The sequence below is a fragment of the Aureococcus anophagefferens genome (genome assembly GCF_000186865.1).
Source record: "Aureococcus anophagefferens unplaced genomic scaffold AURANscaffold_7, whole genome shotgun sequence".
NCBI lineage: Eukaryota > Pelagophyceae > Pelagomonadales > Pelagomonadaceae > Aureococcus > Aureococcus anophagefferens.
This window is the reverse complement of record NW_008705567.1, coordinates 1,075,180-1,091,671: the sequence shown is the minus strand read 5'-3', so window position 1 is coordinate 1,091,671 and position 16,492 is coordinate 1,075,180. Positions and strand designations below refer to the sequence as shown.

The window sequence follows — 16,492 nt, the reverse complement described above, 5'->3', positions numbered from 1 at the left end:
CGTGCGCCGCATGGCCATGATGCACTCCGTCCAGTGGCTGTGGACGCCGCCCGGCATGATCGCGAAGCCGATGTCGACGTGCCGCCAGTACTCCGACGTGCGGCCGAAGGCCAGCGTGACGGCCTTGCGGCCGACGATGGGCTGCTTGCTGTCCGGGAACGTGAGCTTCACCTCCGCGTCGAGGAGCTCCATGAGCTCCGGGTTCCGCTCGACGTAGACGCGCTTGAGCATGACCTCCGTCATGGTCTCGTAGTCGTAGGCGTTGAGGTGGAGCTCCGGGTTCGGCGCGCGCCGGTAGCGCTTCTCCTTCTTCTTCTTCTTCTGCTCCGCGCGCTCCTTGGGCGTCGGCGGCGGCGGCGGCGGGCAGAGCTCCGCGCCGATGGACGCCGCGACGCCGTTGTTCTCCTGGTCCGCCTCGAACTCCTTGATGGCCTGCTGCATCTGGAGCGCCTCCTCGAGCCGGTCCTCGCTCTTGGCGATCTGGTACTCCTGCTTCCTGCGGGGGGCATCGGCGCGTCGCGCGCGCGCGGTCGAAAGAAAAGAACGCACATCTTCTCGTAGCGGCTCTTGACCGTGTCCTTGATCTTCTGGCCGATCTCCGTGACCTGCTTGAGCTCGAGGAGCTGGCCGAGGCCCAGGGGCTTGCCGTCGATGAGCATCCACTCGGGATCCCAGAACGAGCCCTCGACGCGGACCCAGCCGTCGAGGTAGTCGACGGCGACGACGGCCTTGCCCTTGACCATGGCGCCCGTGATGCTCGCGAGCATGCTCGGCGCGCTGCGGATCGCGACGCGCCTAGGCCGGGGGGCGCGTGCGCATCGGTTTCCAAAGCGCGGCGGACGCGGGCCGCGCGGACGGGTCGTAGATGACCTCGTAGATCTCGTGGCGCGTGACGCGGTACGCCGGCGACTGCGGCTCGTCGAAGGCGTCCTCGGCGCCGCGGGGAGACGGCATGGTCGCGCGGCGGGCTTCGACGCGGTGTAGGCCACTCGAGACACGATGCCCGGCCTCTCCGTCTCGAGGCAGCCCGGCCGCCGGGGGAAATCGGATTTCCGTTGGGCCCCCGGGGCAGCGTCGCGGCGCAGCGGTTCGTCGTCGCGTCCGCCATCATGGCGGCCGGCCGCGAGCGCAACAGCGTGCTCGTCGCGGCGATCGTCGCCGTCGTCTTCCTCTGCGGCATCCTCTTCGTCCAGAACACGCAGGCGTCCGTGTCGACGCTCCACCACGAAGGCCAGGCGCTGTCGCTGGAAACGGGCGCTGCGGCGCCGGCGGCGGCCGCGGCGCCCGCCGCGCCGGCGCCGGCGCCGTCGCTCTGGGAGCGCGCCGCCGCCGCCGTCGCCGGCACGGCGCTGGGGTCGTCGACGGCCTTCGACGCGGCGACCGCGGAGGTCTTCGGGTCTTCCGACTCCGGGGGCCTGGACGCGGCGATCGCGGCGAAGCGCGCGGCCATCGAGGCGCTCGCGAAGCAGACCGCGGCGCTCAAGGCCGAGCAGGAGCGCATCCTGCGGCAGGCGCAACAAACCGCGCCCGCGGCGGCCGCGGCCGCGGCCGCGCCGGAGCCGCCGGCGCTCGCGGGCGAGTCGACGACGGCCGCGGCGCTCCTCGGCGGCGGCGACGACGGCCTGTCGCGCGAGGAGCGGCGGGCGAAGCGCAAGGCCGCGCGGCGCGAGGCCGCGGGTGCGGGTGCGCCCGCCGGCGGAAAGCAGCGCCACGTGCGCTTCCACCTCGCCGGGGGCCGGTGCGACCTCGCCGTGACGCCGAACGAGGGCAAGGCCGTGGACCCGGACGACGAGAGCTCCTGGCTCCGCTGCGACCAGGGCGGCGCGCAGACGCTGGCGTCCGTCTTCGAGGTCACGCCGTCGTCGAGCCCGGGCCGGGTCCGGCTCCGGAGTCTGGCGAACGGGAAATTCGTCGAGATGGTCCCCCCGAACGCCGCGCTGTCCTGGGTCGTGCGCGCGTCCCTCGACGGCGACGCGCCGACGGGCGAGTTCGACGTCGTCGAGAAGGCCTACCTGCGGGGCGCGAGGGCCGGCGGCTTCGTCACGGCGATCCTCGAGAACGGCGAGGCCAAGGTCTCGAACCCCGTGCGGGGCCACGGCAACAAGCCGCGGAACAAGTCGGCCGCGGGCCGCGAGAGCCTGAACCGCTTCGAGTGGCGGTGGCTCGACGACGCCGCCGTCGCCCAGGCGCGGGCGAACAGCGCCGCGGTCGCGAAGGAGCAGGAGGCGCTCCAGGCGCCGCCGCCGACTTTGGGCGACGTCTCGCACGAGAAGCGCGTCGTCGCCTACGGTTTGTACGGGTCGGACCCCAAGTACTGCACGGGCGCGATCCGGAACTCGGAGCTCGTCAAGGAGGTCTTCCCGGGCTGGGTCGCGCGCTACTACCACCGCGAGGACGTGCCCGAGCACGTCTTGCAGGCGCTCCGGGACAACGGCGCGGAGCTCGTGCTCATGAGCAAGGGGTCGAAGACGACCCAGGGCGACATCGCGGGCATGTTCTGGCGCTTCCTCGTCGCCGACGACCCCACCGTGGACCGCTACATCGTCCGCGACAGCGACTCGCGGCTGAACGCGCGCGAGGCGCACGCCGTCAACGAGTGGATCGCGAGCGGCAAGGGCATCCACACGATCCGCGACCACCCGAACCACGACCGGCCCCTCAACGGCGGGCTCTGGGGCGGCGTCAAGGGCGCCTTCCCGGGCATGGCCAAGGAGGTCAAGAACTTCGAGAACAAGCAGGGCTACGGCGGCGACCTCCAGTTCCTCAACACGGTCGTCTGGCCCCGCGTCAAGAACAACCAGTTCGGCCACGACGCCTACACGTGCAACAAGTACCCGAACAGCCACCCCTTCCCGACGAAGCGGCCCGAGAACTACCAGCACGTCGGCCAGGTCTTCAACGCGAACGACCAGAGCCGCGCGCGCGACATCAACGGCTACATGCGCGGGCGCAAGATCCCGCCCAAGTGCCGGAAGCAGGAGACGTGGTGGTACGGCTAGGGGCCGGGGTCGTGTATTCAAGGCTCTCGTCGGAAGTCAGCGGATGGTAGTACTGGTAGGCGTTGCCGCGTCGCGAGGCGTCCGACGCGTCCGGGTAATTCGGCGACGATTTAGCAAAATTTTTACGATCCAACGCGATCACGGCTCGCAATTAATTAATCGAGTCCGTACCTTACCGCCGTCGCGTCGATGCACTCGCCCTCTAACCCCCTGCACGCCGCCCTGCACAGCCGGCGCGGCGTGCGGCAAGGCCTCATGCGTGTGGCCGCCGTGCTTTTGACGGTCGTCGTCGGCGTCGCGGTGCTCGACCAGCGGAGAGTGTCCAAGCGCAACGTTCGGTCGCACGACACCTACTGGTCGCACGCCACCTACTGGCCGAGTCGCGCCGCGCGGAAAACGCGGCTGGCCACGCGCGACGGCGAGGAGCGGGAACTCGTCGACGGCGAGGCCGAAGGCGCGGGGTCCGAAGAGACCGAGGCGCCGACGGCGGCGCGCGCCCCGATGCCGTGGCCGACGCCCGCGCCCCGGCCCAAGAAGAAGGCGTCTCCGCTGTTCGACGATGAGAACGTCGACGACGCCGCGACCGAGTTTCCGACGCCCGAGCGCGCGCCGATGCCGTGGCCGACGCCCGCGCCGACGCCTCGGCCCCGGCCAGGGGCAGTTTCGGGGGGGCTCGTCTTCTAAGCTCCCGGCATCGCCCCCCCCCCCAAAACCACAGCCGCGGCGCCGTGGGTTACGCGCGGGGTTGTCGGCGGGGCCCGGCGCTGGGCGCCGCGCTCACGAGCCGATGAGCTCGCTGTCGTCGATGATCTCGGAGGCGAACTCGTCGAAGATGCGCTGGTCGTCGTGGTACTCGGCGATGTCCATGTCCTCGTCGTAGTCGTCGAAGAGGGACATGTCGTCCGTGCCCTTGATCGGGGGCTTGAACGGCGCGTCGACGGACTTGGAGTGGAGGGCCTTGAAGTCCGTGCCCTGGAAGTAGGGGTGCTCCTTGATCTGGTTGCCGCCGCCCTTGAGGTTGCCCAGGCGCTTCTTGCGGTTCCGGTCCAGCAGCGACTGGCAGAGCTGCACCGTGTCGCCGCCGATGCGCGTCGTGTCCTTCTTCAGGAACTTGACCTTGGCCTGCTGGATCTGCTTGAAGATCTGCATCGTGTCGCTCGGGTCGTCGGCGGCGAAGGGCGTCGCGCCCATGTGCATCTCGTAGACGAGGCACCCAAAGGCCCACAGATCCACGTCGAAGCGGTAGCCCTGGCCCAGCACGCACTCCGGCGCGAGGTACTCGGGCGTGCCGACGATGGTGTAGGTCTGGTCCCCCGTCTTCAGCACCTTGGCGAACCCAAAGTCGACGATGCGGATGTAGCCGCCCGCGTCGATGAGGATGTTCTCGGGCTTGAGGTCGCGGTAGACCGTGCTCTTCGAGTGGATGTAGCAGAGCGCGTCGAGCGTCGTGCACGCGTAGAACTTGGCCTCGTCCATGGGGAAGGCGTCCATGGCGAAGCACGTGAGGCGGCTGAAGAGCTCGCCGCCCTGGACGAGCTCGAGGAGGAAGTAGCAGACGTTCATGGACTGGTACGTCGTCAAAAGCCGGAGCACGAAGGGGTGCTTGAGGTCCTTGAGCACGCGCCGCTCGTACAAAATCGCGTGGGTCTGCTTCATCTCCGCCATCATGTGCTTCACGAGCATCTTCAGCGCGTAGATGTTCGTCACGCCGTTGACCGTGTGCGACGTCAGCTTCACGCGGCCGAACGTGCCCATGCCCAGCGTCCGCTTGATCTCCAAATCCGTGAACTTGGGCAGCGTCTTGATGAGGTGCGCGTCCTGGGCCTTGCGCGTGCGCTCCTCCGTGATGACCGCGGGGTCGAACTCGTAGACGAGGACGTCGTCCTTGGCCTTGGCCTTGGCGTCCGCGCACTTGGGGTGCACGCCGAGCGCGTGGATGCCGAGCACGCGGCCCGACGTCACCAGGTTCCGCTTCTCCATCTGGAACCAGGAGTTGGACGACCCGGGCGTCTCGAGCTCGATGGTGCCCTTGCGGACCACGATGAGCTTCGTCAGGTCCGCGACGTTCTCACTGACGACGTCGCCCGCCTTGTACTCCTTCCGCAGGAGCTGCTCGAAGGTCGCCGGGTTGTCGCGGACGACGGCGGCGGCGACGGGGTCCGCGGCGATGTCCGGCAGCGACTTGATGACGGCGACGGCGAGGGACCGCTCCATGGCCTCGCTCAGGTTGCCCAGCAAGGCCACGAAGTCCTCGCGGCCCACCGTGTAGCACACCGTGGGCTTCATGGCGATGACGTCGCAGGCGCGGAGCTCGTCGCGGATCAGGGCGCGCTCCCCGAAGTGGGCGCCCTTGCCCAGGTCCACGTAGCCCACGGCCTTGGGCTGGCGGCCGATGTTCGCGCAGCGGACCGCGCCCTCCTTCATCATGTAGAACTTGTCGCCGACCTCGTCCTTGCAGATGATGCGGCTCCCGACGGAGAACTGTTCCGTGGACGTGTGCAACGCGAGCTGGGAGAGATGGTTCTCGGAGAGGCCCGCTAGAAGCTGGATCTTCTTGAGGCCGTCGATGATGTGCGTGAGCTCGCCGGCGGTGGAGCTCGCCATGTACTTGCGGAAGGGCGCGCGGTCGAGCTTCCAGCAGAGCGAATCCTTGGCCGCCGTCACGGTGGCTGCCCGGAGCTGGTCCATGACGAGGGCGAGCTCGCCGAAGGAGCCGCCCTCCTCGGACGTCGCGACCTGCTTCCCGTCGACGAAGATGTTGAACTGGCCGCTCTCGACGATGTAGAAGGCGTTGCCCGTCTCGCCCTGGACGATCAAATTATCGCCCGTGGGCGTGCGCACCTCCGTCATGCAGAGCATGATCGCCTCCTTCTGGTCGTAGGACAATTCCTGGAAGATCGTCAGGTGGTCGAGCACCTCCAAGATGAGCTTCCGCGTCTTCGGGTTCTTCTCGACCTTCACGGGCACGTAGTCCTTGTCGACGTCCATGCGGTTGCCGACGATGGCCGCCGCGCCCTTCTGCGCGCGGCCCTTGGCGCCGCCCTTGCCGCCCTTCTTCCCGCCGCCGCCGTCCTTCTTCTTCGACTTCTTACCCTCGCCGCCGCCGTCGCCGCCGTCGCCCCCGCCGTTCTTCTCCTTCTTGTCCTTCTTCGACCCGACCATGGACTTCTTCACGGAGGACACGCGCTTGAGCATGGCGCAGCGCTACTCGGTGGCGCGCCGGCGCCGCCGAGTCCTCTCAGGAGGTGGGGTGTCCGTCAGCGCGGTGAGTGTTGGGGGCGCGTCCCTCGACCGTCGCCGCCGATCACTGCCGGCGCGGGCCCCCCGTCGGCGCAGCGGTGGCGGGGCTTCCTACCGACGCGCCAGCATCACGCGCGCCGAGCTGCGCAAGAGGGAAATGGATGTGGGGCTGCCCGCGGCCTTTGATTGAAACAGTGGAGTTTTATGGTGCATGCTGCAGTGGTATCCATTGCAACCAGAATTCGCACCACCTACAACACAAACCCGCGACGCGCGCGGGGCTGCCTCTCGATGGCCGCGCTCGTCGAGGGTGACGGCGACCCGCTGCTCCGCGTCGTCGCGCGCGCCTTCCCGCGGTCGCGGTGCTGGAGCGCCGCGCCGCCGTCGGCGCTCGCGGCCTGCGGCGAGGACGTGCTCGTGTCCGTCGTGACGCCGACGACGCCCGGCCGGCGCTGGACGCACCGGTCCCTCTACCGCTGCTTCGCGCAGCAGACCTGGCCCTGGAAGGAGCTCGTCGTCCTGGAGACGGGCGGCGCCCCGTCGCCCTTCTGGGAGGCGACGGCGCGCAACGACGGCCGCGTCCGCTACGCGCACGACGAAAGCGACGCGCCGCTCGGCGCGAAGCGGCGGCGCCTCGCGGAGGCCGCGCGCGGCGACGTCGTCGCCCACTTCGACGACGACGACCTCTACGGCCCGGCCTACGTCGACGGCCTCGTCGCGACGCTCCTCGAGGGCGGCCGCGACGGCGCCGCCAAAGCCGAGGAGCCGCGCGTCGCGACCTTGGTGTCGTGGCTCTCGCTCGACGTCGAGACGGGCCGCGTCGCCGCCTACGACGTCGACGACGACCGGCGCGCCGTCGAGGCCGCGCTCGGCGGCGCCGTCGGCGACCGCGCGGCCGCGGAGCGCCTCTGCGCGCGGTCGCTCGGCTACGGGTTTTCGTTCGCCTACACGAAGGCGGCCGCCGCGCTCGCGCCCTTCGACGACGCCATATCGCGCCAGGAGGACTGGCAGTTCCTCACCCTGGCGACGAACCGCGGCGCCGCACTCGGCCTGCGGCGCGACGACTTCGCGAAGCCGCTGTGCCTCCACCTGAGCCACAACGGCCGCTCGTCGACGAACCCCGTGACGACCTTCGCCGTCGACGCCGCGGGCGTCCGCGCGGCCCTGGGGACCTTCCTCCGGGACCTGTGCACGATCCTGCCCCGGCACCACGACCGCCACCGGAGCATGCTCGCGGACGCGCAGCGCGCGCGATGACCGTGACGGCGCCGCTTCACTTTAGACCTTTTACTATGACGCCGCTTCAAGGTCGATCTCAGCCGCTCTCGGAGCTGCCCCTGGCCAGCGCATGGGCAGGATGTTGGGTATTTTCGCGCATCCAATGCGGCGGCGCTGATACGGCCTCGCCCGCGGCGACGACTCCGGACGCGACCTCGACCTTCGATTCCAAGCCCGACGCCACGGATGGCCGTCGAGGCGCAGGAGACGCGCCTGGCGCGCCTGTCGACGGTGTCGGCGAGGGCCCTGGACACGCTCGAGAGCCTGGGCCGCGAGGTCGACGACGTCGAGGCGGCCATCGCGGCCTACGAGCGCCTGGAGCGCGGCGCGCCCGACGCGGCGAAGCACGCGGCCCTCGGCGAGCTGCGCCAGCTCAACGGCCGCCTCGACAAGCTCCAGGCCGAGCGCGTCGACGCGGTCTGCACCGCGGAGCTCGAGAGCGGCCGCGACGAGGCGCGCGCGGAGCGGAAGCGGCTCAACGGGCGCCTCGACGCGCTGCGGCCCCGGGTCCAGGCCGCCGTGGGCCGCCTGTCGCGGCCGAGCGCGCTGCCGCGCGAGCGCGTCGACGCCGCGGACCCGCTGGCCCTCGCGAACCGCTGGTCCGCGCCGCAGCCCCGCGTGCAGCGCTTCTCGACGATCTCCGCCAAGGCGCTGGACACGCTCGACGCCCTCGAGGGCGAGGTCGGCGGCATCGAGGCGAAGCTCGCCAAGTTCGACGACGTCGCGCGCTACGGCAATTCGGCGGACCGCGACGCGGCCAAGGGCGCCCTCCGGCAGCTCAACGGGACGTTGGACACGCTCCAGTTCGAGCGCGTCGACGCCGTGGCGACGTCCGAGCTCGACAGCGGGAAGCTCGAGGCCCGCGGGCGGCGCCGCGCGCTCAACGCGCGCATCGAGGCGCTCCGCCCCCGCGTCGAGGCGACGCGGGAGCTCCTGCGTTGCCCGCCGCCGCCGCCGGAGCCCGAGCCGCCCGTCGCCGCCGTCGCCGTCGACGAGGTCGAGCTGAGCGTCATCGAGGACCCGCTCCTCCGGAGGGCCATCAAGCTCACGGAGTTCAGCGGCCTCGAGACCGTCGCCCTCGAGGTCGAGACCTAACGCCCTTTTTATCGGAGGCGGAGCCGCGCCTTCGCCGCGAAGATGGTCGCCGCGTCGAGGTCCGACAGGAACAGCGCCTCGAAGCGGCCGTAGTCGACGCTCCCGAAGCCCGTCGCCGGGTCCCAGCCCGGCCCCGCGTTGAAGCCCTGGAAGCAGCAGTGGGCCGCGTGGGACACGCAGTGGTTCGAGCCGGACGTGACGTCGTTCGCGAAGGCCCCGCGCGACCAGTAGAGCACGGGGTTGATGAAGCCCAGCGGCGGCGCGCCGGCCTCGAGCCGGATGGCGTTGACGAGCGACGCCATGGCCGCGACGGCGGGCGCCGAGCACGACGTGCCCGAGACCGCGTACAAATCGCCGCCGATGACGACCTCGTAGCCGTAGCCCGCCAGCGCCACGTCCGGGTACGCGCGGCCCTCGCGCCGGAAGCCCGGGAACGGCGCGTGCGACGCGAGGTACGCGTCGACCGCGGGCCGCGTGTAGTTGTGGGCGTCGAAGACCGTCGAGAAGCCGCCGCCGGACGTGATCACGGAGTCCTCGTAGTCGCTCTGGCAGACGACCTCGCCCTCGCCGCGCGCGCCCCAGTCGTTCGTCGTCGTCGTCGCGCCGACCGCGACGACCCAGGGCGACGACGCCGGGTAGGACGGCGCGTAGGCGCACTGGGACGCGCGCGAGATGACGTTCGCGACGCCGTCGTCGCCGCTGCTCACGAAGACCGTCGCGCCCATGAGCGCGAGCTTCATCGCGGCGACGTTGAAGCTCCGCATGACGCTGGGCACGAGCGCCGTCTCCAGGGACCCGTAGGAGATGGACGTCACGAGCGGCGGGTGCTCCATGTTCGACACGCGCATCGCGAAGAGCACGAAGGGGTCGTCGAAGTCCTGGTCGTCGTCGACGTAGAAGAACGTCGTCGGCGCGCGCGGCGCGAGGGCCGTCATGTACTGGACGTCCAGGTTCCCCTCGGCGCAGTCGCCCGGGTCGTCGCATCTGTCGACGACGTGGCCGCCGACGGACGTGAGGTTCTCGTGGACCGGCAGATCGAAGAAGCCGTCGAAGGTCCGCAGGTCCCGGGGCGAGTACTCCTGGCCGATGGTCTCGAAGAGGGCCTGGGTCGCCCGCGTCGGCGGGCCCGAAGCGTACATGTACTCGGCGTCGATGCCGTAGAAGCGCTGGAGCTTCTGCGGCGTGATCCGCCGGTCGTGGCCTCTGACGTCGGACCCGTCCAAAATCTCCACGTGCCGCTTCGCGCCGCCGAGGAGCACGGGCAGCTCCGCGACGCCGTAGACGGCGTGGACGGACGCGTAGACCGCCGCGGGCAGCGAGTAGTCGCCGTCGCAGCGGTAGACGGACCCGTCGCCCGCGAGCGTTTTGGCCCACAGGAACATCGTGCACTCGAACATGCGCTCGATGGCGTGCACGGGCGCCTGGACGGTGACGAAGCCGCCGCTGCGCGTCGCGTGGGCCTCGAGGCCCAGCCCCGCGAGCCAGGCCTCGACGGTGGCCGCGTCCGCCGCGTCCGTCGTCAGGGTCCGGACCTCGTCCGCGGTCCAAAATTGCCGGAACCGCGCGTGGCCCGGCGTGCTCGCGGCGAGCACGGCGGCCTCGAGCTCGTCGAGGTGCGTGTGGCGCAGCTCGAGGGTCACGGCGTGGACCTCGCAGCCGTCGACGCGCGCGGCCTTGCTCCAGTAGGGCAGCGCGCGGTGGCTGCCGGGCGCGCGCGTCGCCTCGTCGAGGAAGCCCTGCGCCTCGGCCCGCCGCAGGCCCGGCACGCCGCAGCGCTGGCCCGCGGGCAGCAACGGCGGCGCCAGCGCCGGCGCGAGCACGCTCGGCGCGAAGTTCCAGACGGACAGGCGCCCGCGGTCGCGGGAGAGGCCCGCGACGACGCAGAGGGTTGCTGTTGTGCCAAGGGCCCAGCGCTTCCTCGACCGGCGCCGCGCCTGCGCCCGCACGCCGCCGAGCAGGCCCGCGTCCTCGTCCGCGAGCAGGTACGCCGCCTCGTCGGCCATCGCGCGGCAATAGGGGGCAGCCCGCGTCTATGGCGTCACAGAGTTCGAGGCCGGCGGTGCCGAGTGCATCATGAAGCTGTAGTGGTGCTTGAACCGGCTCTGCGGCATGGCAGATTGGCCGGCGCCTCTGTCCGTGTTTGTAGCTAGCTAAATGCGCCCGCTTCGCCTCGCGCTGCTGACAACGATGGCGCGCGCGGTGACGCTCTACACGAACCGCATGTGTCCCTTCGCGCAGCGCTGCGAGGTCGCGCTCCGCTTCGGCGGCGTCGAGTACGAGGCCGTCGAGGTCAACCTCTACGGCAGCGGCGGCTTCGACAAGACGCAGCTCAAGGCCGTCGAGGCCGCCGGCGGGCTTTCGCCGCCCAAGGGCTACATCCCGGTCCTCAAAGTCGGCGACGAGGCCATCCGCGAGTCCGACGCGTGCGTGCGGCGCATCGCGGCGCTCGCGCCGGCGCTGGAGCCGGCGGACGCGGCCGCGGCCGACGCGATGATCACACTCTGCAACGGCCCGCTCGCCGACGCGGGCCGCGCGGTCGTGGGCTCCGGCGCTAAGCGGTCGCCGCGGCTCGACGCGTGCCTCGGCGAGATCGACGCGCGGCTCGCGGCGACGGCCTACGTCGCGGGCGACGCCTTCTCCACGGCCGACGCGTGCCTGCTGCCCTTCCTCTGGCGCATCGACGACTCCCTCGAGCTGCCCGCGGAGTTCGGCCACCTGCGCGCCTACGTGGCGCGCGCGTGCGCGGAGCCCGCGTTCGCGGCGACGGTCGTCCCGTCGTGGTGGTGGTGGTGGTAACACGAGACTCCGGTTATGTGGTGCCGGGGGGTAGCACGCGGTGGCACAGCCTTCTAGCACAGACTAATTTCGGGGCGGGGGGGCGCATTCAGCGGCGCGCGCCGAAGGAGTCGAGGGCGTCGTCGGGCGCGCCGAAGTCGCTCTGGGGCCCGAAGGACCGCGTCGGCGGCGGCGCGCGGGTCGCGGGCGGCGGGCTCCGCGACGGCTGGCGCGCGCCGCGGGCCATGTCCTGGGACCGCACCTGCTCCCGGGCCTTCTTGAGCATCTCGACCTGGCGCTCGCGGCGCGCGGCGGCCGCGGCGTGATCGCGGCGGAGGTCCGTCGAGTTGCGGCGGCCGCCGTGCATGGGGTTGTCGACGGAGCCCGGCCAGTGGCGCTTGACGCCGTGGGTCCGCGTCTCGCGGACGAAGAGCGGGTCGGGCTTCGCGAAGCCCAGCGGGTACGCGCCGCCCTGCGCGCCCTCGAGCCAGTACTCGCGCTGGCCCTCGCGGCGGCTGTAGAAGCCGTAGGCCAGGGGCCCGAACTCCGCCACGTAGGAGCAGACGCGCATGAGGCCGAAGGTCGCGAAGTACATGCCCGGGTCCACGTCCGCCGTCACCGCGAGCACGACGCCGGCGACGAGCAGCCCCAAAGAACAGATCGACGCGATGTAGAGGCTCTGCTTGCCCGCGTCCTTGAAGCAGTCGCGGCAGAGCCAGCAGACGCCGTGGAGCGCCGCGCCGGGCTGGACGCAGGGGCACGTTGCGAGCATGCGCAGGAGCAGGTCGTAGACCACGAGCAGGAACGACGAGAACGCGACCCAGAAGCAGTAGACCGCGAGGGACTCGTGCACGGGGTGCTCGTGCTGGATGTAGGCCGACATGAAGAGCGAGAAGCAGACGACGCAGAGGAAGTAGCAGACGCGGTCGAAGCGCTCGAAGGGGTGCAGCGCGTGGCCGCGCCACGTGCTGATGAGCGTGTGCTCGTTGTCGACGTAGAAGCACCAGTCGCCCCACCAGTCGTCCTTGCCGCCGAACCAGACGACGCGGCCCAGCGTGAAGCCCTCCTGGAGCGCGCGCTCGTCGTGGTTCGTCGGCGCCTCGGGGTCGCGCAGGTCGTCGCCGTCGCCGCCGGCGTTGACGAGGGACACCATGGCCGCCGACGCGAACTCCAGCGTGCCCGCGCCGCCTCGCGCCGCCCCGCCTCGCGCCGCCCCGGCTGAGGGCGACCCGAGCGAGCGCGAGGATGCGGACGCGGTCGCGCCCGGGGGCGCGCGCGACGACGGCGCAAATGTTGAGTTGGACAAAATGCATCGTCTGCTCAACTTGTGAAGGACACGATGGACACGAGCTCAGACGCCTGCTGGCACCACCTGCCTCCCTCGCCGCCCAGCTCCGCGCCGCTATCGACCCTACAGCGCTCACCGACCGCGCCGCTCGCTCCCAGCGTCCCACGCGCACCCCTGAGCGTCTTGGGCGAACGTGTCCCCGCGCGCAGGTCATGCTCGGCCCAGGAGAGACCGGCGACACGCCGGTCGCCGAGCTCAAGCGCAAGTCCGAGGAGCACAAGGCCGAGGCCGCGCGCCTCGAGCAGCGCGTGCTGTTTGCCCAGGAGCGGCACGGTGAGGCCGACGACGAGGAGGCGCCGCCGCCGCAGACCGGCGACGACTCGGGCGCGTCCGCCGGCGGCGACTCGTCCTCGTCGTCGCCGCTGACGCCCGGCCCGCCCGGGCGCGGCGCCGTCGTCGTCACGCTCGCCGAGGCCTTCCCCAACACGTTCGGGTTCGGCGAGGCGTTCAAGGAGTTCGAGGGCTGCGCCGTCGGCGGCGACGGATACTACCGCCGCGCGTCGGAGCGGGAGCTCGGCCGCCTGGGGAGTGGCCCGTTGAGAGCTCTTTTGGGGCGTGTACGCGTCTGGAAGAGTGGGGATCGCAAGTGCGACATCATCGAGGAGCTGGTTCGCTACGGGACGCCCGCGCACGTCTCCGTCGACCGCGCGAACGGCGATCTCTTCTACGACCGCGCGCCCGTGCCGCCGATCCGCCGCGTCAACCTGCGCTTCGGGGGCATGATCCGCTTCGGCAGCGGCTTCGAGGCCTTCGACGGCAAGCGGCACCCCTTCACCGACGTGCCCTTCGCCCGCGCGACGTACGGCGAGCTCGTGTCGCAGCCGATGAAGTTCTTATCGCTTATGATCGACGCATGCCCAATGAATCGCGAAGAGCGGTCCGCTTTGATCTACGCACCCAAGAAGGAACTTCACGCGAAGTTCCTCGCGTCGCATGGGGTGCCAAATGGCGTCGACCTGAGCCGCAGCCTTGTCATGGATGCTTGCCGTCGGTTTCCTATTGGGTTTTCGACGCAAGGCCATTCGTCGGAAGCGAAGCGCTTCCGTGCAAAACAAATCGCGAATGCATTGGTCTCATCCAAGGGCTCGGCCGAGGCGCGGCTCGAAGGCAAGCCGAAATCGCGAGGTGGTGGTTCCGGTGCCCTCTCGGCGTCGCGCAACGCCGAGCAGAAGCGTCTGATCGCGCTCCTCGCCGATCATCACGCGCGCGTCAACGGCCACGACCATGCCGACGCCCGCTACAGGAAGTGGTGGCACGCGAATTACTGTAACCCGCCGGAGGCGGTCATGTGCTTCGTGTGCAAGTGTATGACGAAGAAACGCGTATTTGAGCACTGGCAGGTCGTGAATTCGGATGGCTCCGTCACGTACTACCACCGCTGCCTCACCTGCTGCCCGAACTGCAACATCGTCACCGTCTGCATCGTCGACAAGCTCGACCTCCCCGCGCAGGACATCGCCGAGGCGCGCGCGCGCGCGCGCGCCGACGCGGAGCGCGTCGCCGCGTTCTGCTACCCCGGCTACACGCCGCCGTCGTAGACGCACGCCCTCCCGCCCCCGCCGCTTGTAAGTGCTGGTCTCCGACGCGTGCGTGGGACTCGATTTGAGATCGACCCCCAGGCTCGTCGGTTCCGGGCGCATGTCGCTGGCGACGGCGGCGCGCGCGCGCGTTCCGGATCCGCGAGTCGGCACGGTGAAGTTCATCGAGGGCCGGCTGTGGCGACTTGCCACCCCGCGCGACGCCGAGCTCGTCGAGGCCTACGGCATGGCGCCCAAGAAGAAGCAGAAGGTGCTCCCGCCCCAGGCGCGGTTCGCGGCCCTCAAGATCGTCGTCATCGACGCGCTCCCCTTCCAGCGCAAGCTCTGGAGCGAGCGCATCGGCGCCGGCTTCGTCGCCGTGACCTCCGCCGACGTCGCGGCTGGCGCGCTCGCGCGGCACGGCGACGCGACGCACGTCGTGTCCTGCGCCAAGGACCGCGCGCTCGTCGACCGCGTCCGCGGCGACGTGGGCGAGGCGACGCACGTCGTCACGGACGAGTGGCTGACGACGACGCTGCGCGCCGCCGACGGCCTCGCGCGCGAGGCCGACTTCGTGTTGCGCGCGCCCGCGCCGCCCGCGACGCCGCCGCCCGTCGCAGCGCCGCGGCGCGGCGTGCTCGCCAAGTACTGCTGCCAGCGGCGCATCACCGTCGAGGGCGACGTCAACAAGGCCGTCACGGGCGCGCTCGCGGACCAGATGAAGTGGTGGGACTACGGCGCCGTGAACGCCGACGAGATCAAGCACTACGCGACGCGGATCCAGCGCTTGCACCGCGTGGCGCCGATCATCAAGTCGTGGCCCGTGACGCTGACGCCCGAGAACTGGGACGACGAACGCGAGAAGCTCGAGGCGCAGCACTACATCTCGGCGACGTCGACGTCGGCGACGGGCGGCTTGATCGAGTACATCGAGCAGCTCGTGCTCGGCGGGCCCTCGGCCGTCGTCCGCGAGGACTGCTTCTACAAGTGGCAGCGCGACCCCGTGCGCCGCGTCGTCTTCGAGATCAACGCGCTGAAGATGCACGTGGGCAAGAAGCGCGCCGTCGACCTCGTCGAGAACCGCGGCGTGACGAGCGCCGAGGACCTCTGCGCGCGGCGCGACGACCCGGCGCTCGCGATCCCGCCGCACGTCCGCCCGAACCTCGCGCTCGCGCCCGTCGGCCCGTCGGCGACGCGCATGGACCGCGAGGAGACGGAGGCGATCCTCGGCCGCTTCGCGGCGGCGGCGGCGGAGGTCGGCCTCGCGTCGACGGCCGTCGGCTCCTACCGGCGCGGCAAGGTCGGCGGCCACGACCTCGACGTCATGCTCCACGCGCCCGAGGGCGCGCCGCTCGTCGCCGTCGCGGACTACGAGTTCCACGACCCTGACGGCGCGGGCTAATCCGCGTCGATTCGCAGCCGCCTCGGCGCGAAGAAAAGCTGATTCGGAAGTCGTACTGTCTCGACTTTCGAAAGTCGAGACACTCAGGCTACGCACTCGGACGGACCATCCTTACAACCGATTTTCCGGCGAGCGACGCGTGGGCCGCCTGCGGTTCGAGAGGCGCCCAAGGGTGGTCAGGCGCGAGTTCTGCCGTTCGGCATGACTTGGCGACCTCGGTTCAGCGCTGCTCGTCGGCCGGCTGGGTCGTCGGCGTGGCCGCCTTCTTGGACTTCTTCGCCGGGTCCGACGCGGTCTTGTCCTTGGACTTCTTCCGCTTCCGGGCCTGCGCGCCCTCCTTGATGTCGGAGAGGAGCGCCCAATCCGCGCCGTAGACCTTGCCGTCGGAGAGGTCGACGTCGCACTTGCCCTCTGGAGGAGGCATCATAAGCTTCACCGCCGGTTCAGCGAGACGAACCAGACGGCCAATCGACAGCGGCAAGGGCATCTTGCCTCGCTCCGGGGCCGCCGTCATGGAGCGCACCGTGGAGCGCCTCGACCTCGACATGACAGGCACGGCGCACGCGAACAAGCCGGCGCCGCCGCCCCAGCGCCAGGAGGACGCTCTTGGATTTCCTACCGCGACGCTTCGACACAAGCAGCGAGTCGCTCAGTACTCGCCCACCGACATCGGCCGTCAAGGCCGGCCGTACAAGCCCTTCCCCGACATCACCTACAAGCAGCTTGCTGTGCTCTACGTGTCCGCGGTCGGCGCCGCGGCCATCGACGCGGCGATGACCGCGTGCTGTTGGACGTCGAGCTTCGTCGAGCTCGATACGTGGTACCGCGGCGCCGACGG

At 70.6% G+C, this 16,492-nt stretch overlaps 4 protein-coding genes across 4 annotated transcripts; 2 read left to right on the top strand and 2 right to left on the bottom strand.

The window, feature by feature from the left end:
* Nucleotides 1–1,109: 1,109 nt before the first annotated feature.
* On the top strand, nucleotides 1,110–2,999 carry AURANDRAFT_63527 (hypothetical protein; the record flags this gene model as incomplete). The annotated part of the gene is made up of 1 exon (XM_009038083.1): nucleotides 1,110–2,999. One exon carries the CDS (start codon nucleotides 1,110–1,112, stop codon nucleotides 2,997–2,999), a length of 1,890 nt encoding a protein of 629 aa, XP_009036331.1.
* Nucleotides 3,000–3,776: 777 nt separating this feature from the next.
* AURANDRAFT_63526 (hypothetical protein) lies at nucleotides 3,777–6,194 on the bottom strand (the record flags this gene model as incomplete). The annotated part of the gene is made up of 1 exon (XM_009037853.1): nucleotides 3,777–6,194. The coding sequence occupies one exon, from the start codon at nucleotides 6,192–6,194 to the stop codon at nucleotides 3,777–3,779; it is 2,418 nt and encodes an 805-aa protein (XP_009036101.1).
* A 2,426-nt stretch (nucleotides 6,195–8,620) lies between these two features.
* Nucleotides 8,621–12,540, bottom strand: AURANDRAFT_71465 (hypothetical protein; the record flags this gene model as incomplete). The annotated part of the gene is made up of 2 exons (XM_009037852.1): nucleotides 8,621–10,642; nucleotides 11,650–12,540. 2 exons carry the CDS (start codon nucleotides 12,538–12,540, stop codon nucleotides 8,621–8,623), a joined length of 2,913 nt encoding a protein of 970 aa, XP_009036100.1.
* A 1,372-nt stretch (nucleotides 12,541–13,912) lies between these two features.
* On the top strand, nucleotides 13,913–16,043 carry AURANDRAFT_71464 (hypothetical protein; the record flags this gene model as incomplete). The annotated part of the gene is made up of 2 exons (XM_009038084.1): nucleotides 13,913–14,269; nucleotides 14,355–16,043. The coding sequence occupies 2 exons, from the start codon at nucleotides 14,022–14,024 to the stop codon at nucleotides 15,652–15,654; spliced, it is 1,548 nt and encodes a 515-aa protein (XP_009036332.1).
* Nucleotides 16,044–16,492: the final 449 nt, after the last annotated feature.